Source organism: Ornithodoros turicata, chromosome 3, assembly GCF_037126465.1.
Source record: "Ornithodoros turicata isolate Travis chromosome 3, ASM3712646v1, whole genome shotgun sequence".
Classification (NCBI taxonomy): domain Eukaryota; kingdom Metazoa; phylum Arthropoda; class Arachnida; order Ixodida; family Argasidae; genus Ornithodoros; species Ornithodoros turicata.
The window spans coordinates 105959933-105978216 of record NC_088203.1 but is presented as its reverse complement, the minus strand read 5'-3'; the positions used below and the strand labels follow the sequence as shown (position 1 = coordinate 105978216).

Here is an 18284-nt window from a genome sequence, read left to right as displayed (position 1 = left end):
ACAAACGTTTTGTGCGGCTATATGCAGCGGTGCGTGAGAGAGCAACTTCCGCTCACCTTTAAATTTGATACGATGTGCGTACAAAGTATTTGGTACTGAAACACCTACACTCTTAGAAATGAACTTCACCGCATAGCACGCTCCTAGCCAACCATAATCTCGAATGATATCGTTATCTGCCCTGATTTGTTGAAAACGGGAGGCGTACGCCTTTCTGTGACACTTATGCTGTTCATAATTGTCACAAAAAAGGCGTACGCCTCCCGTTTTTAACAAATCAGGGCAGAAAACGATATCATTCGAGATGATGGTTGGCTAGGAGCGTGCTATGCTGTGAAGTTCATTTCTAAGAGTGTACTTCCTTTTCTACCACACATTTTACGTCTTCACTCTTAGAAAAAAGGGGGGAGCAGTTACACCTTTTAGGAGGTAATATATACTTAGGTTGTTGCACAACATACTTGTGTTGTGCCTAAAAGGTTGTAAAGTTCACTCTAAAAACAGAACTTCACCGCATAGCACGCTGTGCGTCAACCATTGCCACGAACGATAGGGTTATCGCTTCTGATTCGAGGAGAGATGAGGGCGTACGCCTTTTTGTGGCAATTATTATATATCCAAATTGCCACAAAAAGGCGTACGCCCACCACTTTCCTCGAATCAGAAGCGATAACCCTATCATTCGTGGCACTGGTTAGCGCACACTGCACAGCGTGCTTTGCAGTGAAGTTCTGTTTTTAGTGTGTTCTACCTGCTACCTCACTCTCACATCATCGTCATCCCCATATCATCGTCATCTCTCTCTCTCTCTCAAACGAGAACTTCACCGCATAGCACGTTGTCCGCCAACCATTGCCGCGAATGATAGGGTTATCGCTGACGGGAGCGTACGCCTTTTTGTAGCAGTTTGGATATGCGATAATTTCTTTACCACCCTTGTACGCCCTACACTATGTTGACCTAGGTGGTAACCATAGAAGTTACCACCTTTTCACACCATTTTTTCTTAGAGTGTTGGATATTTGCCGCTTCTCCCGATGGAATCCCTGCGTAGACAGGCACACGTGCGGTGCTTTCATACGCGTCACAGGGGCGATGGGGTAACTTCGCCGATAATCACTGCGGTTACCGTGGCACAGGGAGCTTCCCAATGAAGACTACTGAGGGATGCTGGCATGTTTTCTGTGGTGGGTAGTCCTCTTGTACTACCCAAATCCCAGAGCAAGAGGGTTAGCACTCCGCTCCCTCTCCTGTGCCACCATCATCCCTCCCCTCCCCTCCTTCCCCTGGGTGCACCGAGCCGCCACTTCAGAGCAGGGTGACCGCACCTTCCCCCTACATCACCGCCTCCCCCCCCCTTCATGCGCGTCACCCACTGTTCGCATGGCCATTCATTCCTTGGCTTCAGTGATAATTTCGTCTTTCTCGGAAGAGTTCCACGTTAGATATGTCCAGGTTCAACACGACAGCGCCTCTTTTTTATATTTGTCGTCTAAAAATTGGGGGCATCCATTTCAAGTGGGTGTAGAAAAAATCGGCTCCGGAAAAAATGTCCCCCGGTGAAATCGTCCCCGCAAGAAAAGTATCAAGAAAAGTAGTTTTTTGTCAATCGGCGCTATAGCGTAGCGTAGCGCGCGTGACCAGCCGGGGGAAGCACCCCCCCCCCTCCCCCTCCCATGGTGAACTGTCAAAAACAAGCCTAAACTAACCTAACCTCTGAAAACTAACCTAGGACCCGTTTCTAATAGGTTCCCCTTCGGGAACGTTTTGTTCCGGGGGACATTTTCTCCAGGGACGTTTTCCTTTCCTTTTTCTGGGAAATGGGGTATATCAAGTGCACAGGTGAGAAAGGGGGTTCGAGAAAAACTCACCCGCTGTAGGGCATTTTCGTCCACCCTGTCCTGAGGTATCTGCATAGAAAGAAACAAAATCACTACGATGCTACTGACAAATAAACTGCCTGAATTACTCTGTGGCACTGGTCAGTTGAGATGTCCATTCTACACCACGCAGGTGTCGCCTCATGTCTTATTTACACATAGAGCAGAGTAGAGCAGAGCAGAGTATTCTCATTCCTATAGTCCCTTTTGATGACATACTGCAGCCTCTCACTTGGAAGCCATAGGACTGAGCTCAAGAACTGTCTGAACGGCAACTCTCGAACACAACCATCAAAGGCATTCCATTCACAGACACATCGTGGGGAGATGATGATGATGATTAAGATTTTCTTGGTGCATTGACAACTACGGTCATAACATTGTGGGGAAAAAAAGTTGTACTTGAACCAATGGACTCTACATGAATACTCCACGATATACTTAGTCTGTGAGAACTTATTTGTGATGAAGTACCAGAAAATAAGATATATGCAATTTTTAAGCTGCGATTAAACGGCAAATAATGGTACCGTGATGTTACACATAAGGTTTGTCTGCGCATTAAACGACAGCGTGAAATGTTTTTCGACGGAATATGCCAGGCGCCGAATGTGAAGTCGTGTCAAATCAAGTTCGGAAGACGACCTCACTGGGAGAAAACAGCGGATCATATCTAGACACGAAAAAACGAACAGCCTCGCATTGCACGGTCTCTAAATAAATGATGCGTGGTTTATTAAAAGGATGTCGAACTTGTGTACCATATTCCAAGATTTGTCGTATTCTCATTTGTCGGTATCTCATTTGCGTCTGTCATGTGTGTGTGTGCGAGTATGTATGCCTCATCTTTTTCATCGTCATCCCCATCATATAGTAACCCACATGCACTGAGGTCTGGTACCGCAATTGTTGCGGTGAATCACCTCATCCCATAATTATTCATGTTGTTGTTGTTGTTGTTGTCGTATTAAAGTTGTGAACGCAATTAATTGGTGTCATCCACATCCTAGATATTTGAATGCATCCGTCACTAGCGTCACCGCTCGGTTCAGTTTAACAGGTACAGCATCGAATTCTATTCAATTACGTGGTATATAAAGAGCACCATCGGAGCTGCGTTATCCTTGCTTGAACATCTTTTACGGAAGAAGAAACAGCAAATGAAGTGCGTGAAAGAATAAGGCTGCCGTACCCAAGGTGTCGAACCGAACCGTTATTTTTGCCGAAACTGAACTCGAACCGAAACTTTCATGGCGCTGTTGAACCCGAACCGGAGCAGAACCTAAAAAAACAAATAACAGCGGCAACCGGTTCGCAACGAAACGGTTCGGACATACAAGAAGTCAGCAGAAGAGTTCAAGCGCCTATCAATCCCCGAGCGAGGACACACTGGTCTCCATATCATGGATTTCGCAAATTTTCATCTAGCAGTCAAACGAGGACGTATAGTAAGTATGCTTTCAGCGTCTTTTTTAACAAGATGAAGCGCAGTTGTCCTTGTGAGCGCCTCAGCTAGCGCCTCACGCACGCGCTGCGGTGTCTGCTTTTCAGAGAGGAGGCGCCTCGCGGACGAATGAAGCACGAATGGAGTAAGTCAGTTGTGTAGCTCTATGACACGAATATGTGATTAAGCAAGCGCCCAACATATCCCTTTACATGTGAGCAGTAAAAATTAAACCAGTCAGAAACGTGAGAAGTGGAGAAGGAGCATACGCAGAACGGTGCCTGTATGATTGGTGGTGGTTTGAAAAATAAATGTAGTCTCGCTTGCTGGCAGCGCGATTGTCTTGTGACACATTGCCTTTGTGTTGTGGATTAACTGGTACACTGCTGTGAGCTCGGACAGAGCAAGGCTGGCAGACTTATTTTCGACACGCTTCAGTACGGTTTCAGATCTATTCACGTTGCGAATGCAGTGTGCCGGCGCAGTACCGTCGTCTATGTAAAATGCTGTTTATCTTATTTGTCTTCCTTTAAGTGTATCTTGCTGGCACTGTGCGTGCGAAAAAATGCGATTTTGGAAAGACAGTAGCAGGACTACACCGCTTCGTCAGCGGGGACGATATTCGCAAGTGTTCATCCATTTTTTCTTTTTCCTGTCTCTCGCTAAAGGGGGTACCCGGCTACTAAAAACGTGAATGCAGACAACAGCAATAAGCTATTAGCCACGCATTTCCTAACAAAAGCAGTTTTATGGGAGATATAAAACAGGAGCGTTGAACGGGTTCGGGGCTGCGAATCAGTTCGATTTTTGGCGCGGCCGAACCGGAACTATATACACCGGAACGAAATCCAAGCAACGCGCACACGAACCGAACCCGTATTTTTAGCGGTTCGACACCCATTTGCCACAGAGGCCGTATATTTCAAAGCTGCTACTGCCCCCGTTTCATCCGACGTTTCAAAAGGAGTTTTTCTTTCTACATACACGTATTTGCGAGTTCCCGATCGTGCAACCCTCCGAACACTTATGCGTCTGGATTGTTACGCTAGCGCCACGTGACCCATAACATTATACACGCTCATCAATAAGTGGCTTCTCGCGGTTTCTGAGACGTCAGCCTTCGGCCCACTAGTCGTGAAAGGGATTTGTTCTGTCTTGTTCCATTTTATTGGTTCCTAATTTAGCTGCCTTCTTTTTTTGGTGAACACTACCTGTGCGCACTTGAGCCGCCAATATAGGTGAACCGTTTTCTAAGTGTATCCCCCTGCACTCCTTTGAAGGTGAACTTCCCTCCAAGTTATCCCCGACAAACGTACGTAGCGTGGATGTGAACCTGGGTTCCAACTTCCAAGTAATAGACATAGCGTAGAAAATCTGCACCGAAGCTCATCCCGCTGTGACATCACGACAGCGGCCGCGCGTGGGAGTGATCACGTGCTTTCGAGAACCAACAGGGATGGTTCTCGCCCCTTGCCGACGAAGTGTGTCTGTACTCGTAGAAAATTTATTTTTTATTCGACACAGTGGCATGTAGCAGAACGCCTGCATTGATGAACCACACCAACAAAGAGTCACGCATATGCCATGCTGGACGACTCTATGATGAGAAAGTACTGAGCTTGGGAAAATAAAAGCATGAAAGACCCAGCTCTTCCTTTCTTTCGTTTTGTACACGCTCAGGCTGGAGTTGTTCACCAGCTTTGCCTGCCATTCTGTCTGGGCATGATTCCCCGTTTTTACAGAGATGAATGAATCGATGAATACTGTGGCTTTTCCTCTTGGAGCGGGCGGTAGCTTGCGCCACCTAGCCTAGAATTGACACATTACTAAGACGAAATTGCTTCGAATGAGCCGAACTACAGTCACTACTCACACAGTCACACTGCCGGTTTGCACTGGAGACAGCTACATTATTCCTATGCCACCAATCATTTAGTCGGTCCGTTGTATTTTGTACTGATTTGAGGTTAACTTCGCCCCTATCGTTTCGGAAACCTAGTGCTTCCCATAAGGTCACATCGCAGTGCGTTGAATAGTACCTTTGCATGCCAGAATAACATGCTCCGGTCTCCTCTTCTTGTTCACATATACAGCATGTTTTATCTTAGACCTCCGTATGTTTTGCGACGTGAGTTTTTGTTCGTAACGTCCCTGTCCTTGCCTCAAACAGCAGCACGCTTGCTCTACAGTTGTCGAAAATTCCCTTTTGGCCGTATTTCCCTTTTATATTCCCTGTACACTTCAAGTGACGGTCTCGCCTGCATTTTACTTGCCAGCTGTCTAGTTTCCGATTCCCTTACCCTAGCCTGTATGCTTTTCTTCTTACTTTCCTCGTCCCAAGTTAAATTTTAGCAAGCAGACGCCTAGTTCTTCTGTGCTGGTCAGCCAGCGCCGCGTTGTGAGCGAATGAGAAACTCGAAGGGTCGCGGCGCGAACGGGTCTTCTTGAAGAAAAGTACGGTTTAGGTGGGACGGTTGGACATGCGTTTTGGGGGCCTCAGAAAATGAACAAGATCACGGTAACTCGTCAGACTCTTACGTGTGACGACTTAAATGAGTGAAATTAGGTGGTGAATATAATTTCAGATTCATGACTGCAGAGGGGTTACGTGCGATAATGTCATTAGGTAGCGCATGTAGATAACCCTTCACATATAGCGTATTGAGCACTTGTTATGTTCCGCAAGCACATCCATACACCATTACAAGCCATTACATTTTACAAGCCATACACACATTACAAGCCATACACCATTACATCATACACCCATACACCATTACACCATACACCATTACATCCATACACCATTACAAGCCATACACCATTACATCCATACACCATTACAAGCCATACACCATTACAAGCCATACACACATTACAAGCCATACACCATTACAAGTGAAAGCTTTCACGTGCCATTGTTTGCTAGATTACTAGGCTGTTTTTTTTTTTTTTTTTTCGGTGTTACTTTCCGAGAATATTATCTCCGCGGCATTAGTCAGTACCCATTAATTTTTGTAATGTGCGGGATCCCGTCAATTGGGTGCAAAATAATACATCGGGAGTCGGGAAAATGCTGAAAGTAATCTGCCAGGCGCATTGTTTCAGCAACGGCAACTTCATTTTAAAATGTCGCATCTATGTGTAACAAAGTCTGGGTTACAGTAAAGTTGGAGGCAAAATCTGGTGCCGTTAGTATCCGCATTTGCTTTTCGCTGTGTAAACTCGGTACAGACTCCTCGAACTGTGCAGGCTGGGGGGCGGATCCAAACCCTGACGTTTGGGGGGGGGGGGGAGGTTGCTTTGTCGAAGTGTGTAGCCAAGAAGGGGAGAGGGGGAACACTAATGTAAAACCCAATGTTTTGTGGGGGAGCGATCGCCCCCCCCCCCCCTCCCCGGATCCGCCGTTGTCCACAGGGCACCTCGCATCCGATCTGCACTTCGCTTTGAGAAACTCCATCTCCTTCAGCTGCACTGGTAGGTACACTGTTAAAACAGAACTTCACCACATAGTACGCTCCTAACCAACCATCATACCAAATGATATCATTCTGTGTCATGATTTGGCTAGGAGCGTGCTATGTGGTGAAGTTCTGTTTTAACAGTGTATACCTGCAGTTACCCTACACTCTTAAAAATGAACTTCGCCACATAGCACGCTCCTAGCCAACCATAATCCCGAGTGACATTGTTCTCTCCTCTGATTTGTTGAAAACGGGAGGCGTACGCCTTTTTGTGACAATTAACATCTCTGCATAAGTGTCACAGAAAAGGTGTACGCCTCCCGTTTTCAACAAATCGGGGCAGATAACGATATCATTCGAGATGATGGTTGGCTAGGAGCGTGCTATGCGGTGAAGTTCATTTTTAAGAGTGTGTGTTTCATTTATATATGTGTAAGTGTGTATGTATGTGTGTATATGTATATGTATAGCTAATGAAGTTTATTGAGTACAGCTTCATGTTTGGTCGCATAGCGTTTTCCTTTTTTTATTTTATTATGATTATTATTGTTGTTGCCGTTATATTGGTAGTGGAATATGCGCACTATGTATGTCCCTCCTTCCATGGCGAGTCAAACGCCAGAAGTATTTCAAACAAACAAACAAATGTTCCCTCTTACTTGTCGCCTTAAAGGTAGACAAAAAAAATTGATAAATTCGTCTTTATAAATTCGAGCAATAAAGATCGAGCTCAATTTTTAACTCGTAATTCAGGGTGAAATCGGGTGCTACTCATGCATGTTACCGGGTTACAAAAGTTTTCGCCCAATTTTGAACCTTATACTCTTGAAAATGAGTACGAACGCATGTACAAACTTAATTTCGAAACGCATACCGTGGCACAGTGCAAGGTGCAGGTTAGTGGCCTGCCAGGTATCACTCATCCTGGGATGATCTCCCTTACAGCGTCTGAGGAAAAACACACAGACTGCATGTTTTTCTGTGTTTCGTTTCTAATTTTTTATTAAACCCGGGTAACCCTCGGTTGGGGAATGACGTATGCTTCTCGTCCGTCACGTGATCTGAGAGTATACCTGCCCCCAGCGAGAGTGACCCTCCCGCAACCGGCTTTCCAGATGGCCGCTACAGCGGTTGTAGCAGACGACAAAACCTTCGATAATACTAACTTGCTTATAAACGCCCGCTTTCATATAGGTTTTGCCCCTTTGGCGAGAGAAGCAACGACCGTGACTCGATGATCTCCATGGTATGGTACGTCTCAAAAGATGCAGAGCAGCATTATTTACGAGCAGTTCCCAGAACTTAATTCACGCACGTTTCCGAAAATATCTATCAAACAGAAACATTCCGACATACTACGACATACAATGACGGGGTGCAGGGCAACGTTTGCGTGCTACTAGTACGCACCAAAAACTGCGCTACAGCCATATTTCAGCGCTTCGAAACACAATCACCGAGTGTCAGCAGACCACTACCTTGACTGAAGTATGCGTGACGTCCCAACCATCGGCTACCCACTTGTGGAGCATAAAGCCCCTGCCGAAGTGTAGGGCTTTAGTGGAGCAGGGTTGCGGGGAAAGGTATCCCCGCAACTCTCGGGAGAAAGGAGAGGGAATTTTCGACGGCGGGTTGTGACCGTCATTTCCGCTAACCTCGAATTTTCGCAAAGCGAGGGTTGCTCCTGGGCAGATACGTTCAAAATACCGCTAAATGTATTTAAAATAACGTACCAAATACTGAGAGCCGACTGTAATTAAAACGCAGCTCAAAATGTTTGAAAAGAAAAGTATTTAAAATAGAGTACCAAATACTTCAAAAGGTATTTAAGATACGTTTAAGATACTTGAGCGCTATCGATTGTAAAGAAGACCCGTGGGTGTCATTTCGAGCTAAGAGCGTAGAGGCGGCTGTGTAGACCGCCCTAAAGACCCTACCTAACTGAACCCTATCGGACGGTGACCTTGTATCATTCCAAGACAGAGTGGATAAGAGCAGAAGAACAAAAAAGAAAATGTGAAAGGCTGCGAGAAGCTGGCAGCAGTGCGAAGACAATTGAGAAAGTAATTAAAGTACTGTTAGATAGAGTAACTATCTAACAGTATCCGTCGGAAAACGTAACTAGTAAATACCGAAAAAGTATTTAAATACAGCATTTTAAATACTATACTTTAAATACGTACAAGTCTGCTCCTGGGTTACGCGGGTTGAATAAAAAGAAAGAAGAAAAAAAAAAAAAACACGCATCCACAGAGGGCGCAATCCGTCACGTCCCAGTCTCGGCGTGGGAGGCGATCACCTCTTCTTTTGCAACGTGGAAATGTAGCGCAACAAAGAGGCCACCAGGGGATAGAAAACGGACCGTGTTTTACTCGGAGAAGTCAGTGTCTTAGTAACCAACCCATCAGGAGAGGTTTTCCCAAATATTTTCGAATCAAAAGACGGGGGTTTCTTCACCACTAAACACTCCTAGTACAGACGTTCCAACAAACGTTCTATTCGGGGCATCTCTCCCCTTTTATTACCGACCTCAATATGTGGGAGCTCCGTCGTAAAAAAAAGGACCTAACGACCGAGTCCATCAGATGCACGAACCGGCGCAACAATGCCGCCTGCCCCATGAATGCAGCATTAGGCGAGGCTCCGTGCAACCGCAATCAAAATGACCTGCCAAAATGCTATGTAGTTAGAAAGAACAAGAGATCATCGCCGGTGTACAAAGACGTATGCCTCGGTGGGCCAGTTTCTTCCTTTTGTAGGTACAGCAACTCCAAGTTGCCTATACGTATATATACGTTGTTCTCCTCGAGGGACGAGTGTGGACTGGTACGGTTGTTCTGCACTCTAAAAACAGAACTTCACCGCATAGCACGCTGTGTGCCAACCGTTGCCAAGAATGATAGGGTTATCGCTTGTGATTCGAAGAGAGATGGGGGCGTACGCCTTTTTGTGTCAATTATCAATTTATCATGTATCCAAATTGCCACAAAAAGGCGTACGCCCATCTCGCTCTTCGAATAAGAAGCGATAACCCTATCATTCGTGGCAATGGTTGGCGCACAGAGTACTATGCGGTGAAGTTCTGTTTTTAGAGTGTGTGTTGTCGTCTCAGTTGTCTCCATGCCACCCTTGGATCCTAACAAACTATCCTAATGCACTGTTAACCCTGAGGAAAGCAACTTAAAGACTCGTGACTAGAGCGCGGATAAATATGCGCTAAAAACTCCCGAAAAAACTCCCGCCAACCATTGCCAGGAATGATCTGTTTATCGCTTGTGATTCGAAGAGAGAGGTGGGCGTACGCCCAGACTTGTACGTATCTTGAGTACGTACTCAAAATACAGTATTTTAAATACTTTTTCCGGTATTTTGGTACTCTACTCAATATTTTTTGCGACAAGTATTTTTAATGTATTTAAAATAGTTTTTTCGGTATTTGCTACTCAGTACTCAAAATACTTTCCTTCCTCGTCAAGCCATATCCAGCACGCTTCCCGCCGTGCCGAGATTTTCAGCTCACTGGAATTTAACCCCCTTTTTACTTCGTTTTCTTTTTTTCGGGAATTCGCGAATCTGTCATTTATCCTCTTGTACAATAGGCTGGTCCCAAGCATGGCCTTGCTTCTCAATAGCCAGCTTCGTCAGAAAACCGTTCCTATTCATATTGCCAGGTGAATCACCAGGGGATTAGGTACAAGATAATCCCGGCATTTATTTCCTTGGTCATCAAAGCAATAAACACGTGCCAGAGGTTGAAAGACCCGAACCGACATACAGGAGGGATTACGAAGTTTTGGGTCAGAACATATCAACAAAGTTTACTTGGGTTCACCAAAGTTCACCAAACATTACTTGACACGAAGACGTTGCAAATGAAAGATATGCATGGCTGATGAAGTTTATTCCTTTCATTTGTAAGGCCACGTTCAGAATACGCGTTTCACTTACTGCTAATACTAAAGTACTTTAAATAGTATCTTAAATACTTCTTAGAGTATTTAGTACTCTACTCAAATTACTTTCAGTTTTGAGTATTTTGTACTCTATTTTAAATACTTTTTCCGTAGAGTATTTAGTATCTTATTTTAAATACTTTTGCGCAGTATTTTGTACAAGTCTGCGTACGCCTTTTTGTGGCAATTTGGGTATATGAAAATTGCCACAAAAAGGCGTACGCCCCACATCTCTCTTCGAATCAGAAGAGATAACACTATCATTCTTGGCAATTGTTGGCGCACAGCGTGCTATGCGGTGAAGTTCTGTTTTTAGAATGTATGCACTAAAAATCTTGGAAACATGCAGTAAACTTACTGAATATATGCTGAATATACAGGGTGTTTCAGTTAAATCCCCGGGCTAAATAATTCGCGAACCGGTGCACCAATCGAATAACTTTCTTTTTTACAAGTATCTGTCCAATACAGCCTACAAGATGCGCACCGCGTGAATGAGCGGGAGGCGTTCATTATTTAAATAAAAATGCAAATGAGTTTCGTAAAAAAGCGTAACTTCTAAAGCAGGGCGCTGTCGGTATTAAAATGGGTACTACCCCTTTTGGGACCTTCAGTGGACATCTTTCAGAGAAAAATCTGCCACCGAAGCGGGTCATTTGTTGCAGTAATTAATTGGTTTCGGTTTACGTATTTTTGTCGCGGCTGGTCGCGGCGAAGCGCAAAAGGACGTAATTCATTGGTGTAATTCATTGGTGTAAGGACGTAATTCATTGATGGATAAGGGAGTGAAAGAGCGTCTTTTTGCGCTTCGCCGCGACCAGCCGCGACAAAAATACGTAAACCGAAACCAATTAATTACTGCAACAAATGACCCGCTTCGGTGGCAGATTTTTCTCTGAAAGGTGTCCACTGAAGGTCCCAAAAGGGGTAGTACCCATTTTAATACCGACAGCGCCCTGCTTTAGAAGTTACGCTTTTTTACGAAACTCATTTGCATTTTTATTTAAATAATGAGCGCCTCCCGCTCATTCACGCGGTGCGCATCTTGTAGGCGGTATTGGACAGATACTTGTAAAAAAGAAAGTTATTCGATTGGTGCACCGGTTCGCGAATTATTTAGCCCGGGGATTTAACTGAAACACCCTGTATATCCTTATTCTTGTCATGAAAAGGCTGCATCGAATGTATATTTGACAAAATTTGAGCATTTTATTAGTGATTATGAGGTAAAATAACGACAGTGTCGTTCGAGAGCCTATCACAAAGAAGGCTTGCGGAACAAATATAGTAATCACACATAACACAGTGTGGCTAGAAACAGGCGTCTCCTGTGCTTCCCCACTGTCGTGCTTGAGATGTGATGTGGGCACTACAAATAACGTCTGACTTGGATTAGAAGCTGTCTGGTAAATGAAGTGGCGCGATAGCGCACGCGCAGCAGAAGCACTCCGATCCTGGCGTGCCGCTGTGAAAAAGAGATCTCGAATATTTGTCGGTATCGTAGCTTCGATGCTGAACCTATTTCACACAGTGGAACCCACCACGACCACCGGAAAACCGGAATGTAGTGACTATATGTCCTCCCCAATGAAACAAAAAAAAGAAAGGAAAATCATTCCGATCGAGATCTCACGAAAGAAGACGCAGTGCCCTCCCCGTAACCAGCAAAACCTTCCACGACAAAAAGAATGCTGGTGCTATTGTTCCTGTACTCTCGAATCATGGCAACATACGAATTATTCGCGCATTTTCATACGGAATGTGCCGTAACGTTCCAAACATGAATCTATATGCACCATTAAACCCTTCTACTCGGTCCCAAACCAAGATGAAAATCTGTCTGTCTTTCTTGTTTGTTTGTTTTTTGTTTTTTTTTCATCGTCCATCATCTCGAATGATATCGTTATCCGCCCTGATTTGTTTAAAACGGGAGGCGTACGACTTTTTTGTGACAATTACGAACAGCGTAAGTGTCACAAAAAGACGTACGCCTCTCGTTATCAACAAATCAGGGCAAATAACCATATCATTCGAGATTATAGTTGGGTAGGAGCGTGCTACGCGGTGAAATTCATTTTTAAGAGTGCAAGACGAATTCCTTAAAAATAAAAAGAAAGAGAAAAGAAAAGTCGCAAAGTGTCTAGTAGGGCAGCTTGCGTCACTCCTCGAAGGCGACACTGAAGTGACCCATCATGCCGACACATGGGTTCTTACATAACGCCCTGGAACAAAGGGAAGACAATCCGGAAGAAGCAGAAACTGGTTTCCAATCTTCGGCAACCGTCACTCATCTTTTGACTGGATCACCTGCGCCGACGGTCACTAGCAAATATTCCCAGGGATTCCATCGGGTGGTTGAAGGGATAACAAAGAAAGAAAGAAAGAAGAGAACCCTCGTCCCCATGAATCTTTACGATGCGCAGAGTGGCAAATATTTCGAAAAGGTTCCCAGCCAGCTATTTTGAAAATTTTATAGCCTGCGATGCCGTCACGGATTTGGAGGCACTATTTTTTCCGTCGCTTTTAAACGCTTTACTTCGTACTTTCCTTTGCCATCCAATTAATTCGTCTGCTTTCAAGCTGCCGCTCAAGTCTGATACGTAGAGCAAAAATGTTGACCTTGAGAAACGAAGGTGTGGTTCTGTATGCCACCCCTTCCCCATGGAACCCTTCGTGGTGTATCGCGAGGAGGAACAAAGATCCGAGACAGGTCTTTCATCATCCCAAGAACCCTTTTCTGCTGCATATAGAAGCACTGTTTATATGACGGTTGTCAAAAGAATGTTTCTTTTGACAGATGAGAGCTTCGCGGATGAACTGCATATGAAAGACCTTTGTAAATGATATCTGCAGAGGCCCTGAGCAATGTGGACGGTTTGGTATCTGACCAAGGTGAATATAAGCCGCCGAATAATACAAAGACAAGAGGGAAAAACCCCGTGTCTTGCGCTTTGCCTACACTCTAAAAACAGAGCTTCACCGCCTAGCACGCTGCACTCTAAAAACAGAGGGGGTGGGGGGCGAGATACTTCGGGATTAAAGGATTATTGGGCGTAATGAGACTTAGTGAGGTGGTACCGGGTGGGATATAACGGCAACCCGTACCGAGGATGACTGCCTCAAAAAGTGGACCCTTGCAGAAGCTGAGAACAGCAATGGCCACGATATGTCTCATAAACGCACGTTACCCAAATACATTTGCTAACGTATACCGCCTCTCTATAGGATGAAAAAACCCCGCGAAAACTAGAGAGCTATTAGTTCATGAATACGAATGCGTCACATAATTGATCGAATCGAGTTACATGATTGTTTATCCATAGTTTCCTTCCCCGACGGAAACGGTCGTGCCAAGAATAATAAGTCTCAGAGTAGGGACTAATTATTCGCCGAGTCTTATCCCTATTTTTTTCATTTTTATTTTTCATATTGGTTGCAAATACTCTACTGCAAGCTCATTTGTCCGGCACACAGGTACACTCTTAAAAATGAACTTCACCGCATAGCACGTTCTTAGCAAACCATCATCTCGAATGATATCGTTATCTGCCCTGATTTGTTGAAAACGGGAGGCGTACGCCATTTTTGTGACATTTATGAACAACATAAGTGTCACAAAAAAGACGTACGCCTCCCGTTTTCAACAAATCATGGCAGATAACGTAATCATTCGAGATTATGGTTGGCTAGGAGCGTGCTATGCGGTGAAGTTTTATTTTTAAGAGTGTACAGTCTCGATGGGCGTTCAGGTTCACCTAGTCCCTCTTTTATCGAAGCAGACCCCGCCTCCTGGAGGTGGCTTGCACTCTAAGAAAAAAGGGTGTGAAAAGGTGGTAACTTCTATAGTTACCACCTAGGTCAACATAGCGACTGATAAAGGGTGTAAAAGGGTGGTAAAAGCAATTATCATATATCGAAACTGCCAAAAAAATGCGTACGCCCCCTCGCTCACCAAATCAGAAGCGGTAGCCCTATCTTTCGTAGATAGCAGGTAGAACTTTGCAACCTTTTAGGCACAAAATATGCGACAACTATTACCTCCTAAAAGGTGTAACTGCTTCACCCTTTTTTCTGAGAGTGTGTACCGAAATGGTTCTGTATACCGGGATGTCCATGCACCGTGGTGATGGCCGTGTATACCGAGAGGATCGTGTACCAGAATGCCCTGCACCGAAACGTCCGTATCCCCTGCAAGATGCCTCCCACAGTTGAATGACGCGCACGAAATACGATCTCGCTACGGATCCATTGAATGACAGCTCATAAACTCTACTCACGTAAGTTTCCTTATCGCCCTTTACGAGCGTCACGGTGGAAGGACCCCTGCTTGGAGCACGATTTCCGCACAAACACGACGACAACATGTCACTTCTCGGCACAAACCGATGCTCTCATTTGTCACTTCATCCAACGTGCTTCGACGGTGCAAACATAGCGCAAGTTTTCACCAAGAACTGCGGCAACCAGCGACACGGTGCTTCCGCTTAAACGCCATATATTTCTACGGTCTTACACCAGTTATCCTCGGTTTACATCCAAGAGAACCGAAGCGGTCTTCACTGTAGAGTAAACCAGGATATGTTGACAACGACGCCAAACTGACCCCGGTGGAACTCGAGATGAGAAGCACAACACATGGACGAGCATCACACAAGCGCGCTTAGAAAAAACAAAAAAATCACGGCCCTATCTCGCACATTTTCGCAGAAAACGAGACACTTCTTGGAGCACTAGCAGAAGAAAATATCGCACAGAAAGCAGAAAAGACGAAATGAAAGACGAAATGGAAGACGTCTTGTCTGGTCCTTCGGTGGACGCCCAAATGACCGTCTCTTGAGCCGAATTCCGGGTACACGCGCGGTACGTTTGAAGACCAGAACCGACTCGCAAAGCGTCCAGTCGTGAAGGGGCGGGGGAAGCCAACAAAGTAGGTGAGGGCGAAAGAGCCCCCCCCACCCCCCTCCCTGCCCCTCACGACTCTGCGTACGACGGTTGCGCGGATTTATATGCTTTCTCGTGGAACGTGCATTCCGAGAAAACGAAGACGACGACTATACGACTGGGATTCCCTCCCGGTCACGTGATGGCAATCACGTGCATTCCCCCACCCCTGGCGCCCCCCGAAGGATGAGCATGTGGGGTGCACCTTTCCAACACAGTGTAGGTGAAGAAAGAAGAAGGCCGTGATGGACTGACAAGACTGTTTGAGGTGTGGTGATTGGATGCTGATGAGTTTGTGGTACGATGATTATGTGTCGGTTGTGCTACCTTGGTGTCCCCTACGAAACGGCAAAGTACGCACCGTCCACGAGCAGCATGCATGCCGCCAAGGGGTGGGAATTAATGCCGTACTGAAAGGGTTGTAAGGCTGGAGCCGCTTCTGGCCGCTATATGTCTGCATTCGAGAAACCCTTCAGGGAACCCTTGAGGTGGGATCCCCCAAGATAAATGAAACACCGTCGCAAATTTCGCTCATGAAGCCGCAGAAAATCTGACACAAACAACAATCCGGAAGATGTGGGTTCGAGTCCTGCAGCTGGCTAACCTTTTTAGTGAGATAAACTGATGTTCTGAGGCTGGAACAACATAGAAGGGACAGATACAAACAAAGCCTCAAATTGCCTAAGAAATCAACGATGAAAGATGAAAGTCACTGAAAAGGTTAGCCAGCTGTAGGGATCGAACCCACGCACCCCGAATGTCACTGGGGAGGCGTGTTAGCTTAGCTCAATTGGTAGAGCCCTGGACCGGCAATCCAGAAGATGTGGGTTCGATCCCTACAGCTGGCTAACCTTTTCAGTGACTTTCATCTTTCATCGTTGACTTTTTAGTGGCCCTTCCTTCGCTGCGACACATTGTAGGTAATGAGGAGGCCTCCCAACGGCGTCACGCACCTCGCTGGGTGCACCCAGGTGCTGCGCGGTGTCCAGTTACAACGAGGAGTTCTTTCACCCCGATATGAAAAGGGAATTCTTCCAAGGAGCTCTTACGCCATGAAACTTTCTAAGAAGCCTTCGTGTAAGATAGCCGAACGAAGCACAAGTGTAGGGGGGCTCTAGTACAGGGAAAGATTGGTCTAGCCGAAATTACGCCGTCGCCGCCCTGACGGCAAAAGCTGGCCTCTCGGAATCGCTCGGCCCATCTTGTTTTTCTCATCAGATGGTCGTTGTTCGCGCGGTACTAAACGTTGTCAGTTCTAGTTGGGATTTAGGAAATGCCGGGCAAGCTTTCCCTCTGAAATAGCTGCTTCCGTTGCACTTGTTCGTCGAGCTGAGCTGGGTGCGCACGAGTGAACTGGAACCGTCGGCCTCGGTGGCTCAGTCGGTGGCGTGTCCGCCTGCTGATCCCAAGAACGCGGGTTCAAATCCGGCCGAGGACGGTGGCAACTTGGTGGAAGTGTACAAGTTGCTCAGACGCGCAGTCTTCCGCGAGGGACGTTAAATGCAGGGAAGGGTAATGGTAACGGAAACAGAAACGGTATATTGCCGAAATTGGAGATGGTAACGATAACGGAAACGGAAACGCATACCGCTGTCCTTCGTTACCGGAAACAGAAACGGAAACGAAAATTATCGTCCGGTATTGAATTCGGGTAATGGCAACTGCTGTGACTTTTCATTTTATTTTTGTATTTTTGTGACTCCATTCCCTGTGGATGAAGGAACATTGGATGAAGGTTACGCCCATCGTGGGTCACTGGACTCAGAGTGAAGACTGACTGAAGACATGTTCCTAGACTTCTTTAAAAGTCTTGCAAGATGCGCGCGACCCAACGACGTAAAATTACTTTTGTAGTGTGTACGCGTGACACCGAAGCAGCACTTTGGCAAAACAGGGAGCTCACAGAGCCGGACGGGCTGTCCTCCCGCAGCTCTACAGCCGTTCCATTACCGGAAACAGTAACGAAAATGAAATTAAAAGCTGGTATCAGAAACGGATAACGGAAACGAAAATATAGCAGTACCGAAGATGGAAACGGTAACGAAAATATGTCCGTTATCCTTCCCTGGTTAAATGTGGTGTGCCTGTGTGGGAAGATTTCGGTGGGCAAAATGGGCGTAGCTCATGATCACGGTTGTCTCGCGACGTAAAACCCCGAATTATTATTATATTATTATGAACTGGACCCAACTCTCCATAGCTCGGAAGATGAACATCTTGCACGGATACATGTGTGTACATTTTGGAATTACATATAACAGCGTGTCACGAAAAAGTTGGTACTCCTGCACGGGTGCACGCATTCGACAAACATGTGTGGTATCTTGCCCATGCAGCCGTCTACTTGAGAGCAGCGTATCTCATCTTCACTCATGTCGGTGCACATCTATATGCAGTCTGACCGATATCGAAACTGACATTTTGATCGAGGTTTCTTATTTTTCGCATTTTCTCGAAACTGCTCGTCGGATATTTTCCGTGGCACGTTCCCAAAGCGATAAATATTCATTTTTGTGCGTCGAGGTTATTTGCTAGCTTCACAATGGTTGTATTCCCCAATCGTGCAAGATCAGCTACGGCGCTGTTTCTCGTGGGCAGGGCA

At 45.8% G+C, this 18284-nt stretch overlaps 1 protein-coding gene across 7 annotated transcripts in view; it reads right to left on the bottom strand.

Moving 5' to 3' along the window:
- Positions 1 to 18284, bottom strand: part of LOC135389107 (tensin-1-like) — a 160725-nt gene that overhangs the window by 131295 nt on the left and 11146 nt on the right. For all 7 annotated transcript variants that reach the window (XM_064619086.1, XM_064619087.1, XM_064619089.1 and 4 more), the window contains exon 2: positions 1872 to 1910. In XM_064619086.1, the coding sequence (XP_064475156.1) occupies positions 1872 to 1910 (39 nt within the window). The remainder of the gene's footprint in view (positions 1 to 1871; positions 1911 to 18284) is intronic.